This window comes from Takifugu rubripes, chromosome 19, assembly GCF_901000725.2.
Source record: "Takifugu rubripes chromosome 19, fTakRub1.2, whole genome shotgun sequence".
NCBI classification, from domain to species: Eukaryota; Metazoa; Chordata; class Actinopteri; order Tetraodontiformes; family Tetraodontidae; genus Takifugu; species Takifugu rubripes.
Genome location: NC_042303.1, coordinates 18,038,607 through 18,056,839, shown reverse-complemented (window position 1 = coordinate 18,056,839; position 18,233 = coordinate 18,038,607). Strand labels below are relative to the sequence as shown.

The 18,233-nt window shown below is 48.9% G+C and overlaps 2 protein-coding genes across 4 annotated transcripts in view; one reads left to right on the top strand and one right to left on the bottom strand.

Annotated features, from left to right (window-relative positions):
- The first annotated feature begins 242 nt into the window (after positions 1-242).
- On the top strand, positions 243-6,644 carry cdc42 (cell division cycle 42). 2 transcript variants are annotated; one of them, XM_003973745.3, is made up of 6 exons: positions 243-391; positions 2,700-2,840; positions 2,912-2,984; positions 3,065-3,174; positions 3,261-3,458; positions 5,151-6,644. In XM_003973745.3, the coding sequence occupies exons 2-6, from the start codon at positions 2,736-2,738 to the stop codon at positions 5,238-5,240; spliced, it is 576 nt and encodes a 191-aa protein (XP_003973794.1). In that variant the 5' UTR covers positions 243-391; positions 2,700-2,735; the 3' UTR covers positions 5,241-6,644. The 2 variants fall into 2 exon arrangements, with proteins under 2 accessions (XP_003973794.1, XP_003973795.1); XM_003973746.3 differs by lacking the exon at positions 5,151-6,644 and adding an exon at positions 3,823-4,642.
- Positions 6,645-11,009: 4,365 nt separating this feature from the next.
- The window catches only part of wnt4 (wingless-type MMTV integration site family, member 4), a 29,873-nt gene continuing 22,649 nt past the window's right edge, over positions 11,010-18,233 (bottom strand). For both annotated transcript variants that reach the window (XM_029827169.1, XM_003973747.3), the window contains exons 2-6: positions 14,822-14,903; positions 14,261-14,414; positions 13,867-13,998; positions 13,637-13,779; positions 11,010-12,921 (exon numbers count right to left, since the gene is read on the bottom strand). In XM_029827169.1, the coding sequence (XP_029683029.1) occupies positions 12,451-12,921; positions 13,637-13,779; positions 13,867-13,998; positions 14,261-14,384 (870 nt within the window). In that variant the 5' untranslated portion in view covers positions 14,385-14,414; positions 14,822-14,903 and the 3' untranslated portion in view covers positions 11,010-12,450. The remainder of the gene's footprint in view (positions 12,922-13,636; positions 13,780-13,866; positions 13,999-14,260; positions 14,415-14,821; positions 14,904-18,233) is intronic.

The following is an 18,233-nucleotide window of genomic DNA, read 5'->3' as shown; positions in this document are numbered from 1 at the left end:
CACAGATATTAACAGCAATGGCTGTTTAATTTGGAGGTAATTAAAGCAGGATGATTAAAATTAAACCACCCATACGCATGTATCCAAGAGTGGGACGTTTTAACAACCGAAACTGTAGAACGAATTGATTAGAATAACATCCTGACGCTCCTGAATGCCATGTTTGATAAGTATAGAACATTCTAATAAGGCTGAATGGCGCATGTTGAAGGAGGGTGGTTTAAATGGTGGTTTTTGGCTGCGGGGGTGTGTTGGGGGCAGTAACCAGCTGTGATTGAGCTGATTAACGTAACTACGTAGTTCGGTACCAACACGACGTGTCCCTGTTTCGTTGACTGGGAAGCCCCTAGCACTGAGTCGCCAACGCCCGGCGCATAGGCAGAGGAATTCGGTAAGGAAAATATAGGTTTTTCCACCAATTTGACTACGAATACCGTTGATTTTACCTCCAAATGTGTCGGTGTAGTTTTAGCCGTACATACAGTGTAATGGTGAAATGAGGTATTAGTGTTCGGCAACAGCATCCGCTAAGGTTAGCCAGTTAGCTCAGAAGCGTAACTAGCAGCCAATTGGCCAGAGTAGCCCCAGACAGCGGATGGTAAATAAGATTTATAAGACCTGGATCATCAGCATAATCATATAGAAAAAGATGCATTGCGTATTTTCGTGTTAGTTGACTTGGAAGGATAATGCCTTGATTTCATAAATCTGTTCCTCCTCAGTAGCTTTAGCTGTTAAGCGAGCTGAATTAAGAAGGCGAAACCTAATAAATGTCGGGCAAAATCCCTTTCAAGAATCAAATTCCGTCGAGGGGTTGTTGATGGAGGACGAGCTCTACCGAACCCCGTACGCGGGGTTTAGAATACCCGCATTTCTAAAGGGATTGCGAACAGTCGACAGGAAATTGGGCCAGATTGAGGCCGTGTATGTGACCGAAATACCCAGGCTGAGGCTAATGCAGCCAAGCTAACGGTAATGTTCGACGCTCGCTGTCAGGACGGCTCCCAAAGCTTTTAAATGCCAAACTTAATTCCTCCAGATGGTAGCTGGCAGCAGCCGTCTGCTGCTATTTTACTGTTCCTGTTATGATCATTAGAATCCGGCTAAGATGGTGAAGTTGGGGGGTGATCCAGGCGCTCTAAATTCCATTTTCTGATTGTTTTTAGGTTGAGCGATGTTAGCCTGGCAGATGTTCCCCATCACGTTTTAAATCTATATTTGCTCTTTTAAAAACCATCAAGTAGGTTCGATATGTTGCCATTTTAAGTGTAAATCGCGATCTAATCTGGTGTGTTTGTTGTGGGCAGATATGATGACCAGGTGGGTTTTCTTTTTTAAAATAATGGCTTTCTTCTTTATTTTTGTAGCCTTGTGATGGTGGGAAACGTGTTTTTGGTTTGCAGCTGCTGGTCTGGCCTGAGCGAGTGCTTGTAGTCCCTAGAAGACGAATGAACGGATCAAACCTGCCACATTATTGTAACTGCTGTCATTCTGTGTGTCCGCAGCAAAACCAGAAATCCCCACGGTTGCTCAGAGCTGCTCAGTAGTCTTAATAAAAACCCCCGTTTCTCTCACCCGTGCCACATCGTGTAGCCGTGCAGGCGCAGAGCTGGGAGAGAATGCCTGTCCAGTCCTGCCAGCACGTCCAGCTGAACGGGCCTCGAGTACCACGGTACCAGATTTAGGCAGTCTGGTGCATTCGGTGCTGTTGAGGATGTTTGCCACCATTAAACTGTTCACTAAATCGTAAATAGAGACCTTTTACAATAGAAACCACCCTAAAAAATCCCAATGAATCAAATGCAGGGAGGCTGGAACCAGACTGGTAACGTGTTGGGCCGGCAGCCAGTCACATGGTGGTCTAACAGCTCGTCTGCCTGCAGTGAAGAGGGAGGAAACTAAGGAGATCCTTTTGAGTCATGGAAAGGTGGATTTATCTGACATTACAGTACTGCATCATCATGGTGGGCGCTGCTCTGTTCCAGGTGGTTTTACCTGCCTGTGATTCACACCTCCTCCCTCCTGTGTGTTTATTTATTGTAAATGGAGTGAAAGGTTTCACCCTCAGATCAGATAACACACATTTGCTGAGGTCAGGCAGAAATTTATGGTCTCTACATCACCTTCAATTTCCTTTAGACCAGCTCAGAACGATGGTGGAACACTTTATATCGTGCAGTCGGGACACGACTGGATCTCATCACAAAGGAAAGTTGATGTGAGATCGTCCACGTCTTCACGTACCCACCAACACCGCCTGCTGGAGCACTTCTAGGGTCTTTAGTTCATTCCTCACAATAGATTCGTCTCCGGTGCCGTTGAGGCGACGAACTCGACCAGGTCTGGGTGGAACCTTTGGCGCCTCGACTTCAGATTGCTTGGATGGACGCTAATCAATCAAAGTTTTTATTTTCTTCAAATTCCATTGGAGTTTGATTTGACGGTTCTCTAATTATCAACAATTGGGTTTTTTCCCCCCTCATTTCTGAAAACACCTGAATGTTTGTGGGTTTGTTCTAATGTTTTGAGCTTGGGGGTGATTCAGCTGGCAGATACTCTTGATTTGGGCCTTCAAACTGCTTCCACATGGTCTCTTCCTTTGAGTGTGGCTGTCAGGTGTATGTAATGTCTCCACGAGCGAGCGTTGGAGGTTCCACTTCCTTTGACTTTGGGCCTTTTTGTCTGACCTTGTGCTGCAGATCTTGGATGAGCAGGGAAGAGAGTGAAACGCAGCCATGCAGACCATCAAGTGTGTTGTCGTGGGTGACGGTGCTGTGGGTAAAACCTGCCTGCTCATCTCTTACACCACAAACAAGTTTCCCTCTGAATATGTTCCTACGGTGAGTCTGAGGACACGTTGGGGAGCACGGCGCCGCCACCGCCGAGGTCACTGAGCTTGTGTCTCTTCCAGGTGTTTGACAACTATGCCGTAACTGTGATGATCGGAGGGGAGCCCTACACTCTGGGTCTGTTCGATACAGCAGGTACGCCGCTCCTCCAGCACGCGCCGCCCCCCCGTTACTGCACGTTCTCACTTTGCTACCTCCATTTGTGTGTTCTTCAGGTCAGGAAGACTACGACAGGTTACGGCCGCTGAGTTATCCACAGACGGACGTGTTCCTGGTCTGTTTCTCTGTCGTCTCCCCCTCTTCCTTTGAAAATGTCAAAGAAAAGGTGAATTTTGTCCTAAACGGTGTCTCACGCTGTCCCAAACCTTCACATCGGTGTTGACCACCTGTTTGTCATCTCTCCCGGATCAGTGGGTCCCAGAGATCACCCACCACTGTCCAAAGACGCCCTTCCTGCTGGTTGGGACCCAGATTGACTTGCGGGATGACCCGTCCACCATCGAGAAGCTGGCCAAGAACAAGCAGAAGCCCATCACTCCGGAGACGGCTGAGAAGCTGGCGAGAGACCTCAAGGCTGTGAAATATGTGGAGTGCTCAGCGCTCACACAGGTACGTGCCTTTAAAGATCTATAGTGTATCTATAGTGTATCTATAGTGTATGGATGTCCACACAGCTGAGACAAAGGAGGAAATTTGAACGCGTCGGCCTCAGCCAATTACAAAACAATAGTGTTGAAACGCTGACGTGCAGCCTCCGCCGTGCTGCTCTGCTCCTTCCTTCCTCCCCTCCTCAGAACAACTGTTGCATAGCTGCTAATGTCATTTCCTTTTCCCGTCAGAACCCCCAGTCCTCCATATGTTAGCCGCCCGCTCTCCTTTCATGATTCCACCCTGATTCTCTGCTCCTCCCTCCCTCCCTCCGCCAGCTTTGCTAACCGTGTTGTTGTTCTCTTCCTTCTCTTCCTCACTGTAGCGAGGGCTGAAGAATGTTTTTGATGAAGCTATCCTAGCTGCTCTCGAGCCACCTGAGACGCAAAGAAACACTAAATGCTGTATATTCTAAACTCTGCTGCGTTTCTTACCTTCATTCTGATTGTTGTCTAATTTTTTTGGGGATGACTCCACTTTCTCTTCCTTCTCTTTACATTCTTTTACATGTGCTGCTACTAAGATTCACTCTGTTTCATTCATCTCGATACCCCCCCTGAAAGTCCCCCCTTATTAAAAAGACCTTTATGGCCTGCTTTACTGACTTGTGGCCTTTCTGCACATCAGCTGCTCCACCTAACTTACATTTGATCACCTGTGCGTGGCGCCGTCTGTGTTCCTCCTCTTGTGTTGCAGCGGCGCGTTCACAGGTGAACAGCAGGTGTGTTATGAAGGGCGTCTACAGGTCGTTTGTTTGTTGGTCACGTACGTCAGATGGGCTTAAATACGCCGAAGGTCGAGGTTTTATCCTGATATCGCTTCTTTCATTTTCAATTGCAAGATATTTTTTCTACAACAATTAATGTTTGACAAAAGTACTTGATTATATACAGAGCTTTTAAGACTTGCGCCATATCCAGGGCATGTTTTGTTGTTTTTTAATCTCTAACTGAAATATAAAGTCTTTGCTGTTGGTTATTAATATTGATTTGGCATTTCCCAACAGCCGAGGTTTCCAGTAAATACTTTCTAACCAGTCAGACCAGACATTCCTGATGTATAACGCAAATGTGCCATAATGTTCTGTCTTTAAGTTCGGATCATGAATGACCTGTCAAATCCATTAATAAAGGACACAAACTGGCTTTTCTGTCCGGGTCCCTTCTTTTCCCAGTTGCAGTTGTTGTGGATTCAGCCGTTCCAGCGTGTGTGTTGCCCCCCCCCCCAGTGTGAGAACACCCCTGGTCACCACACATGACCAGACCCATGATGCAGGCTGCTCTGTTCTGGCCACACATGAAGACAATAGACTCATTGAGTTATCACAAACATTAAGAAATGACCGATTATCCACTGATTGCAAGTAGCTGACAGGAAGTGGTTGCTGTGAGTGTGGTGCTGGTGCTGGGTTCTCTTCCCTCCACTTTCTTGTTTGACCCGTCCTGATTTCAGTTGTCACAGCTCAGCTGCACTTCGACCCGTCGCCACTCAGTTCTCATGAGTGATGAGAACTGAAATGAGCTTGTTTTATAAGTTGTTGCTCACACGTTTCCCCCTCCCCGTTATTTTTCCCCCCACCTGTTTGATTTGACCTGTGTGTGTTTGCTTGGCCCCCCTCATTGAGCTTGTGTGTTTGTGTGTTTGTGTCCACAGAAAGGCCTAAAGAATGTGTTTGATGAGGCGATATTGGCTGCACTGGAGCCTCCAGAGCCCAAGAAGAAACGCAAATGTGTGCTGCTATGAGAGGTTGCTCCACTTTTCAGAGCACACACACACGTCACACACGCATACATCTTAAACACACACATACACCCCCCCATTCCCCACCCCCCACCCTTTTCCCTTGCTCTGCTAAAGCTGCTTGACAGCGTCGTCCTCCACAGGGAAGACTAGAAGAAAAACAGCCTACCAAGTTCCTAAAAGTGTGTCTGCAACAGTGAGATTCATCGTTGAATCCTAGTATGGAGCTGTTTACCCTGGCCAACAGGCCGCTGTGACCCCCCCCCGGCAGGGTGGCTACAACCTTGGACCAAGATCAAGAAACCATATTTAATGCAGTTGGAAATTCCTCAGCTCATCGGCTAAAACAATTGGCAAGAAATGGCACCCCAGCCGAGAGCACTGCGCCCGGGGTCGATGAGCACTCTCCTCGCCCCCCCCCCCCCCTTCGTTCTCCTACAGTACTGGAGCATTTTCCAGTAGATGTTTCAATGTTTGCCAACACCTCGTCTGACATTTATTTCCTGTTCGGTATAAACGCGCTCTTAACCACTAAGGAAACTGTGTAGGCCTGACGGGACTGGGTAATTGTGGGCGGTGGGGGCTAAAACGGGTGCGTCCCGTCCTCTCCAGAGCGGACAGTGCAGAGCTGCAGTTCGTTTGAGCGCGTTAGACACTTGAAGTGCTAAAGACAACCGGTAGCAACAAGTCTGCTAGTCAACCGCAGCAATTGACTCTTAGATGCAGGGAACTTAAACAGTGTTAGCAGAACAAGCAGTGTGTTCTTTGTGTTGCCAGAGACCAAAGAAACTATTTAAACGCTCTCACCGTACACTCTGGGGCGGGGCTCCGGCACACTCGCGAGTGAATCGGAATGTTCGCCGTGCTCATCGGCAACCAGACGAGTCATTTGTGTTTTATCCAGGCTGGATACGCTGGTCTGCAGTGTCCCGGAGCCCAGTCCCAGTCCCAGTGCTGAGTGTTGCTCCTTGGTCTCTGTTCTAAAGGATAGGTTTAACAGATGTAATTATAAAGTAAGCTGGCACAAAATGCTGATGTAGGCTCCAGGTGTTTTTACCAAAATCTGTTTTCTTTTTTTTTTTGTGTGTTTTTCTTTATTTTATATATATATAAATATATAAAAAGGTTACTTTTCACTCCTTTTGCATTTTTGGGGGTCGGAATTCACCTGAACTCTTATCTTCCAGTTTATAAGAAAAGGTCTGATTGGTTAAATTGAGACTGTTTGTTACAGGTCCCTGTTTTCTTTACTGGTGGCTTCAGAGTTGGGTTGAAATCCAGACTCAAGTCAGTATAATTATGATAACCTGTTGTTTTGGTGCAAAACCAAATGCTTTGTCTAAAGTCTTTGTTCTTTGTATATGCATTCTTTTCAAGAATATTAAACTTATACCTTAATTGCCTTTACCACGTTGTCCTTCTCTTTGTCCTGTAAGGTGTGAGTGGTGAACATAGCTCCTTCTCACCTGCCGTCATCACGGAACCTTGAAACTTCCCGATTATTCTATATTCCAGGTTGATTTAAAAAAAAAAATATATATTCCAGGTTTATTCTAGTCCAGTTAGTCAATACCTGTGTCGAACCAGCAGGGGGCGCCGTCCGACCAGATACTCTCATCAGGGGTTGTTTGACGTCACCCAACCAAAACACATCACGCATTTGAATGGCAGCTTTTTAGACCAGATCTTAACATTGGTGGTTAACAGGTGGTCCTATAACAGTCTGTCCTGGGGTGTTACCAATCACACAGTGTACATAAAATAAAAGCCTCCTCAATTTTTTTAGGTTGCTAGGAGGTTTTATGGGTGGCAAAATGAGTCCGGGGGGGTTGTTGATAAATCGAATTTGTCTCGTCCATCAGGATCTCACAGTTGCTGTAATTGCTGGTGTCGACAGATCAGTTATCACTTTCTCACAGCTTCCACAGATGTCCAGGAATTCCACACACGGCAGCAGATGAGGGCGATCGCCCAGGTTTGGTGACCTGGATCATCTGCCACAGCCGTGCTGCGAGCGCCCTCAGCTCCCTCATCCACCCCAGAGAGGCGTTCACACAGCCCCAGTGTTTCTGGAGTGCCGTCTGTCAGCACCTTCTTCCCCTAAAGAGACGCTGACAGCCATTAATTATCACGCAGGCAGAACGAGGGGCATTCCTCTGGGCTTCTCCTCGGACCCCTGCCTTCGCTCTCAGACGCCACCTGGCCTCGGCCGGTTTTCGGCATGTTTGACAAACGAGCCTGGATGTTTTGTCCTGGGCGTGATGGTGGACACGGTGGTGGCGGGGACGACCCAAATCTGAGAACCCTGAGGTGGTTCTGCACCTCATGAAGGTCGTGCTGAAAATTGAAGTGTAAGGTGCACGCAGAGATGCGATGAGGTGGATGTTCGCGGTCGATCGCGTCTGGGCTGTGATCAGACATCTGCTCCCCTGGATGAAGGCGAGACCCAGATGTTGGCCGAGCTCTGGCTCGGATCCGTCCGCTACAAATGTTCTCCAGCAGGTCGGACCGGTGAGGAGAAAGAACTGAAGGGTCCACCTTTACTTTTAACTGGGCCCAACTGGCGCAAGCTCACGTCACAGCTGGAAGATCCACCTTGGTTTGGAGATTACCACCTTGGTTCTGTGCAAAAATGGAACTTTCGGGCTTTTCTCCAGCAGTGGCGTGATGTTCTGCAGGTCAGGGTGTAAGGACCGGAACCAGATGCCCAGATGCACCAGATCATGACGTGTGAGCCCCACCTCTTCAAAACTGTTCATGAGCGTTTTCCCTGGAGACTGGAGAAAGATTCTGTGCATGTTAAAGCAATGTTCAGACCGTCTTGGCTTATTTTAAGCTTCTACAACCTTCTGACCTGCTTTCATCTCTTTTTCCAAGCTGTTGTTTTGGGTTGGACGAACATCAGGCCTGTATCCCACCTTCAGTCTGTCCTCACCTTCCCCATCTGCGCCGAAGAGCAATGAATCAGCCCTGCAGAGGTAATCAATATAGGCTGCAGCTGCATTCAATCACAACTGCTCAGCACATGCTACCAAAGTTCCTGGACCTTTGGAGAGAACTGCCACTCAACCACAGAGGTTTCTGGTGGGGGTGGGGAAACACCAGAACTAAATTTAGATGGTTGTTCTTGCCACTGTAAGGTTGCTGGTTAAGGTTCCCACAGTGGAAATGTGGGCAGGATTCATTCCACGCTCCAAGGTGGATCTTGGTTTTGGCCTCGTTTTTACAGTCTTGACCCCCTTTTTGGGTCTCGCCATGAGTGGTCCTCAATGTGTTGTTAATTTTGTGGTTACGTTAAAGTAAGTAGATCTGACTGATTGAGATGTCTTTTCCCCATTCTGTTAAGGGGGGCTGCATGTGTGTGTTTGCACTGTTGTGTGTGTGTGTGTGTGTGTGTGTGTTTATCCTGCAGCAGCCGGGGGTGGTTGTGTGTTGAGCACATGTCTGACAAGCAGATCACCATCAAGTGACGCCGCCGCTGGTCACCGCAAGGACTATTTTGATACGGCAAGTTACTTTTGGCTAATAGATACATGTAACACATGCTCCAGCAACCGCCCGTCACCCGCATGCACACACCTGAACGGGTGTGTGTGTGTGTGTGTGTGTGTGTGTTCAGTACCAGGTGTTAGGGGAAAGTTCTTTGCAGTTCAGCTCAAGTCTCTCTGATGACAGACGCATGGATATATGCGCTAAAATAAGTGTGTGTTATTGTGTGTGGTGAGGTGAGCTCACAGTTATTCTCACCAGCATGTGGAGGGATGGGTGTGGGTGTGGGTGTGTGTGTGTGTGTGTGTTGTCACTTTTACTGATCTCATCCCTTATCTTGATGGGTTTTTTTTCCCTTGAAATGGGGGCTTGGATGTATGGATCAGCCATTTCCTCTGTGTGTGCGTGTGTGTGTGTGTGTGTGTATGTGTGTGTGTGAATTAGGATGAGTAGAACAGGAGTGGTTAAATTTCACAGCCTTAGATACAGTTAACATTAACATTAATGTTGGTTTAGGGTTTATTGTACTATTCTTACCTCCCCAACATTGTGATTTAGTCTTATTTTGTCTTATTTGCACCCACCCCTCAGTGATGAATCGGTTTAACATCTGTCTGTTACGTCCTCGTCTCAGATGAAAACCAGTGCGGTAATTACACTAAATAAATGTGCGCCCATAAATCCCACAGCTGGAAAGTTCTGTGGTTCATCAAAATGAAATTAGTCCTAAATAAGACAACTTAATAATGTCAGGATCTATTTCTTTGTGTCACAGTTGTGGGTCAAAGGGGTCATCCAGGTTGAGGTCGAGGTAAATCAGGTTCTGGAGCATCAGCAGATTCTGATGGGGAGCCTGGCGTCCCTGTCGGGATGCTCATGCTAGCAGCACAATACCAGCAGGAACCATCAGGGGAGATACTAGAGGAAAGCCGGGGGGGTCGGGGGGGGGGGGGGGGGGGGGGGGGGGGGGGGCTGGAGAAGAAAGAATCGCAACTGTCATCACAAACAAGAACCATCTGTCTCATTTGTGTAACTTGTTTTCTTTTAATATGAGAAGTATGCTGAGGAGATCTAGGAGTTTGAGAGAAGCCTGGGAGGGCTGGGCCCTGGGATAAAGCCGGCCTTTTCCTGGGTTCCATGAGCATGGGGCATTATTTTCCACCCAACCTGCACTGTTTAACCCCCTCACACTCGCAGCGCTGCAACAGAGGGCAACGTAATCCATTAATAACCAACGTCCTGATATTACAACTAAAGCCTAATCAGACCAGGGTGGTCTGTTTGCTCTGGGTTTAAAGATGATAAACACCTTTAATGTGCTGACTAACTCCTCCATATTCACTGGAAATGTACGATGCAGTGCCTCTGCATATGTTTTTAGCCTGCATGTGTTTTTAATTTAAATGCTTATCTCTGTAAAACTCACACGAGTAGAAATTTACAAGTCCTTTGTGGGGGTCTGTCCTCCCGGTTGTTGATCACTGTAAAGTCTAAAAGACGAAAGCTGGGTAGCGCTCAGACACATGCAGCCGTCATCCTCTCCTCTTAGCAAACCACAAAAAGAATGGCAGCTCCTGACTGACAGACTCCCATGGCTGTCTGACAGACAGAAACACACGCGCTAATGTCATGTTGGCTAAATGGAGCACAGATCCGCATAGTCCCAGATCAAGACTGGTTAGGGTTACACTTTCCATAGAGTGGGCCACACTGGAACCAGCACGGAGGAGGAGAAGGAGCAAGAACCGTGATGGGAGGCAGCGTGATATTGACAGAGACAGAGTGAGGGAAAAGAGCCGGTGCCATGTGGTCTGCATTTGACTGTAATCCCTGTTCTAGCCTGGTGTTCCTGCCTCCGTTCCCTCTTCAGCCAAAACCAAACCAGGCGGTCTCTGAAATTCGAGTGGCCACGCTGGTTCTTCCCCAAAACCCGATAACCCGGTTCTAACGGCGCCGCAGGAAACGCTCATTTATCTCCAGCTGATATGATGCGTGTGGTGATGTATGTGGCATAAATTGAGTTTATAGGTGTCAGGGTGCAGCGCAGCTCACACGCGTGTGCACACACATGAAATGATCTCTGTGGTCACATAATAATGCAGCTGAAAGACACGGGAAATAGACAATTTTATTGAGGTATGTGTAAGTCTGCGGGTGTGTGTGTGTGTCTGTGTGTGAGAAAGAGAGAGAGGTTAATGTTGGAATAGGAGCTGCTCCTTCTCACTTTTCCATGATTCCATCCACTCTGTCCTACGGTACCGAACAAAAGAAACGACAGCGGTCTTTTTGACACAGCATATATTCTGTATTAACATACATTCATGAGCATTATAGTCTTCAGTGTATAAGTCTTTACAGATCTACAGTATGTTTTTATAATCAAAGCACAATTTTATAGGAAGGCATTGCTGTTTGATGGTACAAAACAAGAAAATTCCTCAGAAGAGAAGGGGAAAGAGTGTGTGTGTGTGAGAGAGAGAGAGTGTGAGTGAGAGAGAATGAGTGTGTGTGAGAGTATGAGACCGTGTGTTAATAGAAAGAAATGATTTTAGTATAGTCAGATGTTGCGGTGGGCCGAGGGCTCTATGTGCGCTTGGAGAGAAAGTGCTTCAGTCGTCATGCATGCGTAGCAACCCTCTGGCAGACCCCTTAGTGTGTGTGTGTGTGTGTGTGTGTGTGTGTGTGTGTGTGTGTGTGTGTGTGTGTGTGTGTGTGTGTGTGTGTGTGTGTGTGTGTGTTTGTGTGTGTGTGTGTGTGTTTATTGGTCAGAGCACAAGATCAGATCAGCATTTATACTCTTTACATTGTTACCATGTATTTTTAGCATCTGGGGGTGTAGTTTTAATGTAATATTTGCCAACCAATTACATATTTGTGTGTGGGTGTGTGTGTGTGTGTGTGTGTGTGTGTGTGTGTGTGTGTGTGTCGGCCATCACCTGTCAGTGCTACGAGATTTTACCAAAATGGCAGGAAGCAGCTGACCGTGGCGTCCGCCTGTCCATCAGGACGAAGCAGCATCAGGGCATCGCAGAGGGCAAAATAATGGAATCAAGGGCAAACTGAACCTCAGCGCAACACAGGCACATGAACCCAGGACGCCCAACACAGGAAGTCCGTCTGTGGTGAGCTGAGCCCGTCCGTCCGTCCGTCCGTACGTCAGTCAGACATGACGTCTCCCCTTTTTGACATCCAGCACTCAAAGTGAGTCCCTGAAGCAGCAGCGGCAGCAGCAGCAGTGAGGACGGGGGGACAACAACCCCCCCCCACGGTCCCCACCCAACTCTTTAACCCCACCCACCCATCTGTCCAGCCACAAGTCCAGTTTTTAATCGTCTCCACTTGTCTGTGTCCTCCTCCTTAGTCGTCCCATAATCTCACCATGTTGAACAAATAACTTAAACATTACAAAACCCAAAAAGCATCAACGACGAAGCAAATGTGAAGGTGAGGAAGGGGCGACAGGAAGTGAAAAATGGCACAAGAAAGCCATCGCTCTGTTCCTTGAGGTCAACGCCGTGCATAATCTAGGGACGCCCAGTTATGCTGGCCTCAATGAGCAGGAGGGCGTCTGCAGCCTCGGCCCCCGTCCCGTGGGAGCAGGCCTCGGAGGGTGGGGTGGATTCAAGCAGGAGAATATGGCGTGTCAGAAGTCCTCTGTGCTCCTGTTCACCGTGGAGCAGCGTGGCGTGCCTGTTGTGTCCCTCTGGGTCCCCCCCCCCCCCCATCACCGACAAGTGTGAATCTCCACCATTTTGCGGCACTGTTTGCATTTGACATAACAGCACCAGTGGAACTTACAGCTGCACCTGTCCACCACCTCCACCTCCTGCGTCTGGAAGCCACGGCCGCAGCACATCAGCTCGCAGCCATCGATGGCTTTTGAGGTTCTGTTACACTGGCGGCCCACCGTGCCCAGCATACCCGGCGTGCGCGGGTCGTGGTCACAAAAGTCCGGACTCGGGTCCAAGTAGACCAGATCTTCATCCGTGTGAGGCTTGAACTGGGAGTTGCGAGGCACCAGGACTTTGGTGGTGCCCACCTTGCGCTGCTCCACCTCGGTGGCGCCGTCAAACTTCTCTTTGATGATGTTGCCTACTTTGCGGAAGGGCGGCATGGCCTTCCAGCAGGTCTTCACCTCGCAGGAGCCCGACACGCCGTGGCATTTGCATTCCACGCGCATGTGGGACAGGATGGCCTGCAGACACGCCGAAGAACCGAAGGTTAAAAGGGAGAACTAGAAACAAGGAGACAGCAGCCGTCACACGGGCCGGGGTATCGTTTTGTGCTCTGACGGGGGGAGTTGAGCCCAACCCAGTATAAAACCTGTCTGATTAAATCCCCGGGTTAAACATACTGTAAAGGCTTGTTCCTCTTTCAAGGGTTGGTTGATTTTGTTTGGAAGAACCTCTGTCTGGTCCCTCCACTTCTACCAGAATTCGAATGCAGGAATGTGATTTTCCAGGAGATTTACTCTCAAAGCCTGGCCCATAACGCTGACTTTTGTGTATCGACTGAAATAATGAGATTGTGGATACAAAGGGCCTAAATTAATTTCCTTCATAGGGTACCTAAGCTCAGCGAGACAGGGTGGGGGGCTCAGAGGGATCCAGACGGAGCTGCTTGTGCTTTGCATTGAAAAGAATCAGTTGTTTTGGCTGACTGAATGCCTCCTGGATGCCTCCCTTCGGAGGCCTTTTGCTCTGAAGGGATCAGATCTCCCATCTGCCGTCTCAGTGTTGACTGAGTGGATCTTGCGGGAGGAGCTGCAACGTGTCCCTGAAGGGACATCTGGAATCCTACCATCCTACCAACCCTGCATCTGCCGTGACCCAAGCCTCTTCCAAAGAGATGTGTAACATTTAAGTTGTTAGAAGACGTTTTAAAGCCCGGACGAGGAATTGTTGCTTTACCTTCCTGCCAGCCTCGTTGTTGTGCAGGTTCATGAGAGCGCGGCTGGACGACTGGCCTTTACTCCGCTCCCTCACGTCCACGAAGGACTGAGAGAAGGCCACTCCGTAGGCGATGTTGTCACTGCAGCCCGACCACTGGAACCCTGAGACCAGATGGGAAGTGGTCGTCTGTAGGAACGGCTGTCCGTGCACGTGCTTTCAACTGTGCGCGCGCGTGTGTGTGGACTTACCCTCCTGGCTGACTCCATGTACATTGTGGTCACAGCCACATTTCTCCAGCTCTCCGCTGCTGCAGGCTCTCGTGACCGCGAACGCCACACTGGCTGCTGAGATGGCGTACACAAAGGCTGCTTCACGGGTACCTGTGACACACACGCACGCACACACACACACACACACACACAGAGTGAGTTGTTTCTATGCCTCTGGATCAGATAAACTGTGATTAAAGAGTCTACTGAGGTAGGAATGGACAGGCATCGATGGATTAAGCTACAGTTGAAAAGGAAAATCAGAGTTAGGATGCGGTCAAAGACATCTGAGATCTGCTTCGTTTCGTCAGTCATCAGTATCTCCTGTTTGTCCAGATGCTTGTTGGCAGCTGACAGTTCAAAGCGGACTCACCCTGCGTGACCACTTTGCCAAACACAGGCATGGTCTCCAGAGTGGAACAATTCCAACGCCGGTTGCGAAACTGGAACTGGCACTCGTCTATCGCCAGCTGGGCTCCACGCCGCACTGCATCCATCACCTCCACACTGCGCTTGCAGATCTGAACCTGAGCACGGACACAGGAGCCACATTAACCACAGAGATGGCAATAGAGCGAGCACAACTGTTTGTGTTTGACAGCTTTATCCAGACTGCGCTGCCGCTCAGGGAGGAGGCAGAGAGCAGCCAAAGGTCTCGGTCCACTAGAGGGCAGCACTGAGTCGGGGTCTAATTTTCAGGCTGATGTGCAGGAACAGCTCAATGTGGACATTTACTCTGATGACGTTTACAGCAGAAGAGGTTCAACTATTTTGGTTAAGATGTGTAGAAAGATGCCGCTTCACAGGATTTAACATTATTTCCATCTTTTTGTTTTTTGGAAGCCACAGCAGCAATTAAATTAATCTGAAGAAGAGATGCTTCGCTAACAGTTTGAGCGCCCGATGAAGTTTCTGACCAAGCAGAGGTGGGTACCTGTCTCTGGATCAGGCCTCGTAACCGCTCACAGGTCTCCTCGTCCCGGATGCTCCCCACTGATGACAGCTTGGCCAGGTACCTGTCGAGAAGTTCGGAACACAACAGAACCTTGTTGGTGTCGCTGGGGAAGAACATCAAGGTTCTAAAGGACATCAGACCCTTTCAATGTTCCCCTCAGAACAGGGATGATCCAAATTGAATGTCATTCAGATAATGCAGAGGTCTGTGTGTGTGTGTGTGTGTGTGTGTGTGTGTGTGTGTGTGTGTGTGTGTGTGTGTGTGTGTGTGTGTGTGTGTGTGTGTGTGTGGTGTGTGTGTGTGTGTGTGTGTGTGTGTGTGTGTGTGTGTGTGTGTGTGTAGGAGGGAGGTTAGTTCCCATGATGCTGTGGGAATGTTTGGGATAAATGTCTGGTTGTGAGGACACTGAGAGGAGGGAAAGTGTCTTATCACACACACCACCTCCAGGCCAGACAGGTCAGTCAGATATACCACACACACCCACCCACGCGCGTGCGCACACACACTCTAAAATGTGTGAGAAAATGGCATCAGTGTGGATGGCCTGACCCACACGTACGCCTCACATCACTTGAGGCTCATATCTCTAATCCCAGCTGCACCTTACAGAAATAGGATTTCTCAGAAGCCCTCAAACAATCCCCGAGTCTACAAATCATTAAATAAAAAAATAAAAACATTTGGCAGGCAGGGACGATGCTTAAGAGACGAGGCCGGTGTGTCGGACACACAGAAAAACGTCCATTTCAGTGCATTTGCAAACGTTCCTGACATTCCAGTCGATGATGAGTTCATTATCATCCATCGATTTGGAGATTGTCGGGGAAATAGCGTCCAGTCAGCTGGTGGAAATGACAACGATGCCATGAAATTGTAATGTTCACAAAGCCTTGAAGGGACGAGGGCAAAGCAGGGAGACGGTAAAGGCAAATTCCAACAGAATTAACTTTTAGGCTTTCATTCTGCACAAGCAGACATGCTTCTCCTTTTCTAGGTTTTCCTAGATTGTTTTGTGAGTCTCATGTTATGAGTTCCCAAGACCACACATACCTCCATAAAGCCACGTTAGTCCGTCTCAATCAAGCTGTGGCCCAGGTCCAGAGACCTCTGCTGTCAGATTACTGACCCAACTGGAAGCACCTCTCAACGATATGCTACCGATACGTCTTCCAGAACCGAAGAGAAACAAAACGTCTTCCAGTTTCTTTCAACTGTCCAGTAGCTCTTTGATAGGCTTCCTGGATTACCATGGCCTGGCTGGAGGAGAACCTCCATGGACCTGGGATGGACGATACAGATGGAATCTCACCCAAACATTGCTATGAAGGAACAGCAAGACGCGCTGATGGTGATATAATTGGAGGTCAAATGATTTCATCCGTCCTCTCAGCAGTTCAGATAATCTTTCCCTGAATGTCTTTGATGGTCTTCCTTTGCTCCTCGTGCACAGACAGCGTCAGTATTCAGCACTCATCGCCTTGATAACCCCACTCTCCAGCACTCCAGCACATCTCAGCAGCCACATCCGCTCACATCCGCACTCTGAGGTGACTTCACTGTCTCGTAACGGCGACCCAGCGTGCACAGCAGCACCAGCGTGAGCACAAGCGTGAGCACAAGCGTGAGCACAAGCGTGAGCACAAGCGTGAGCACAAGCCTTCGCCAATCTCGTGTTGCTCGTGTTCCTGATCAAAGCGGAGCTACAGTCACTGTCACTGGAGCGTTCGGGGTCTGTAAAAACATCCTGTGCTTTCGGTCAAGCTGCTGAGTTTGAAGATCATAATTAATACAGCAGGACGGTGGCCGAAGCACAAGTCGACGTTGTGCTCGCTCTCCCACCGTGGCTCAAATCCAGGCCTGCCCCGCTCTGATTCGTTCCGTCGGAGTTACAAGGCCTTCATCAAAGCCATGTGCGGCATTTGATCCCCCTTTGTTGTGCAGCACAGCCTCGGGCGACGTGCTACTTTTGGGCCATCCAGCTGGGAGGCCGTCAGAGAGCGATAAAAGCAACGTGTGGAGAAAACAAAGACGACAGAAACCCGATCATACGACGGGCGGCACCGCGCTCCCAGAGCCGGGATGGCATCCCGCTGGTGTAGCAGACACCCTGGAAACATTCACTCGGACCTGGATAATTCCTGCGTTCATGTGTGTTTCTGTGTGTGCAGAGAAAACGTGCAGCCCGCTTTTATCTCTTCATTCAGAGATGGAAGGTGCACACACACACACACACACGCACTCACACACACCGTCATCCCAGGTCTCATCCTCCTTGCTCTCGGCCTCTCTGGCCTCGGCCGCTTGCGTGCTTAAATCCCACTGGTCTAAGCCCAGCGGAGCCAGTGGTGTTGTGAAAGCTGTGATGTGTAATGCAACACAAACACACCACGACCTGCAAAAGCACCCCAGTCCAGGTGGAATGCCCCGTGCCTCCCATCCACCACCGCCAACACGCTCATGGGAGGGAGACGCTGAGAGCGAGAGATAATCCCGAACAGAGGAGGCGCAGGTTGTTGTTAGCAGACAGGAAATCAAGGCTAAGAGTTGAGAATGTCTACATTAGATGTTCTTATGGTCCAACAGGAGGGGTCTTTACAGGATATTCAGAGTCAAACACACTTCCACACGCTACTACAGCCATTTCACACAGTATTTAGGTTCATTTTTACCTCTAACAGGACCGGTTCTTCTGTCCTCCCACATTAGCTGCTTATTTAGTCAGAAAACTCAGCAACAAGTGAGAGGAGAGACAGATACCAGCAGAAACATGACGGGTTATCAAACCCTCCAGGATTTCTGTGCACTCACTGTCTGCGTGCATCCATCTTCTCTAATGGGCATTCATTTGAAAATATCCCCGTGTTTGCCTTTCCAGCGCTGAGCACACAGCAGAGGTACACAGTGAGCGGTAAATATAGCAGCACACAGAAGAATCTTCTTCTCTAATGTGACCAAGCCTTGGCCACTAAACTATCCCAGTGTGTTTTGGTGAACTTATATTGGAGTAATGCGGCTCTTTCACCAGCAGAAACCTGCTTTATTTGTCAGACAACGCTGCCGCATGACCCCGGCTAACCCTCCTTGACCTCTTCCTGACACCTACACTATGTAACATATGCACTGACCTGTAGGGGGCACTGTACTCTAAGAGTCTGTGTGCCTGCACTAAACCACAGAATTCCATGGCTGCTTCCCAGTCTCCCCAATTTCCTCATTGTTCACTTGAACTGGAAGTGTTTGTTTGTTTGTGGTTCACCTCTGCACATGCTCCTCCAAAGCTGCCATGTCTCCTCCAGCAAGAGCGTGATCAATGGGGGGGGGTAATACGAGGAGCCATGAATCGGGATACACCGAGCATCCGTGCCAGAAGACCTTAAACTGGTCAATGCTC

Coding starts and splice junctions, on each gene's coding strand:
- cdc42 (XM_003973745.3), top strand. CDS start 2,736: ATGCAGACCATCAAGTGTGTTGTCGTGGGTGACGGTGCTGTGGGTAAA. Junction 2,841..2,911: donor CCTCTGAATATGTTCCTACG/GTGAGTCTGAGG, acceptor TGTCTCTTCCAG/GTGTTTGACAACTATGCCGT. Junction 3,175..3,260: donor TTGAAAATGTCAAAGAAAAG/GTGAATTTTGTC, acceptor CTCCCGGATCAG/TGGGTCCCAGAGATCACCCA.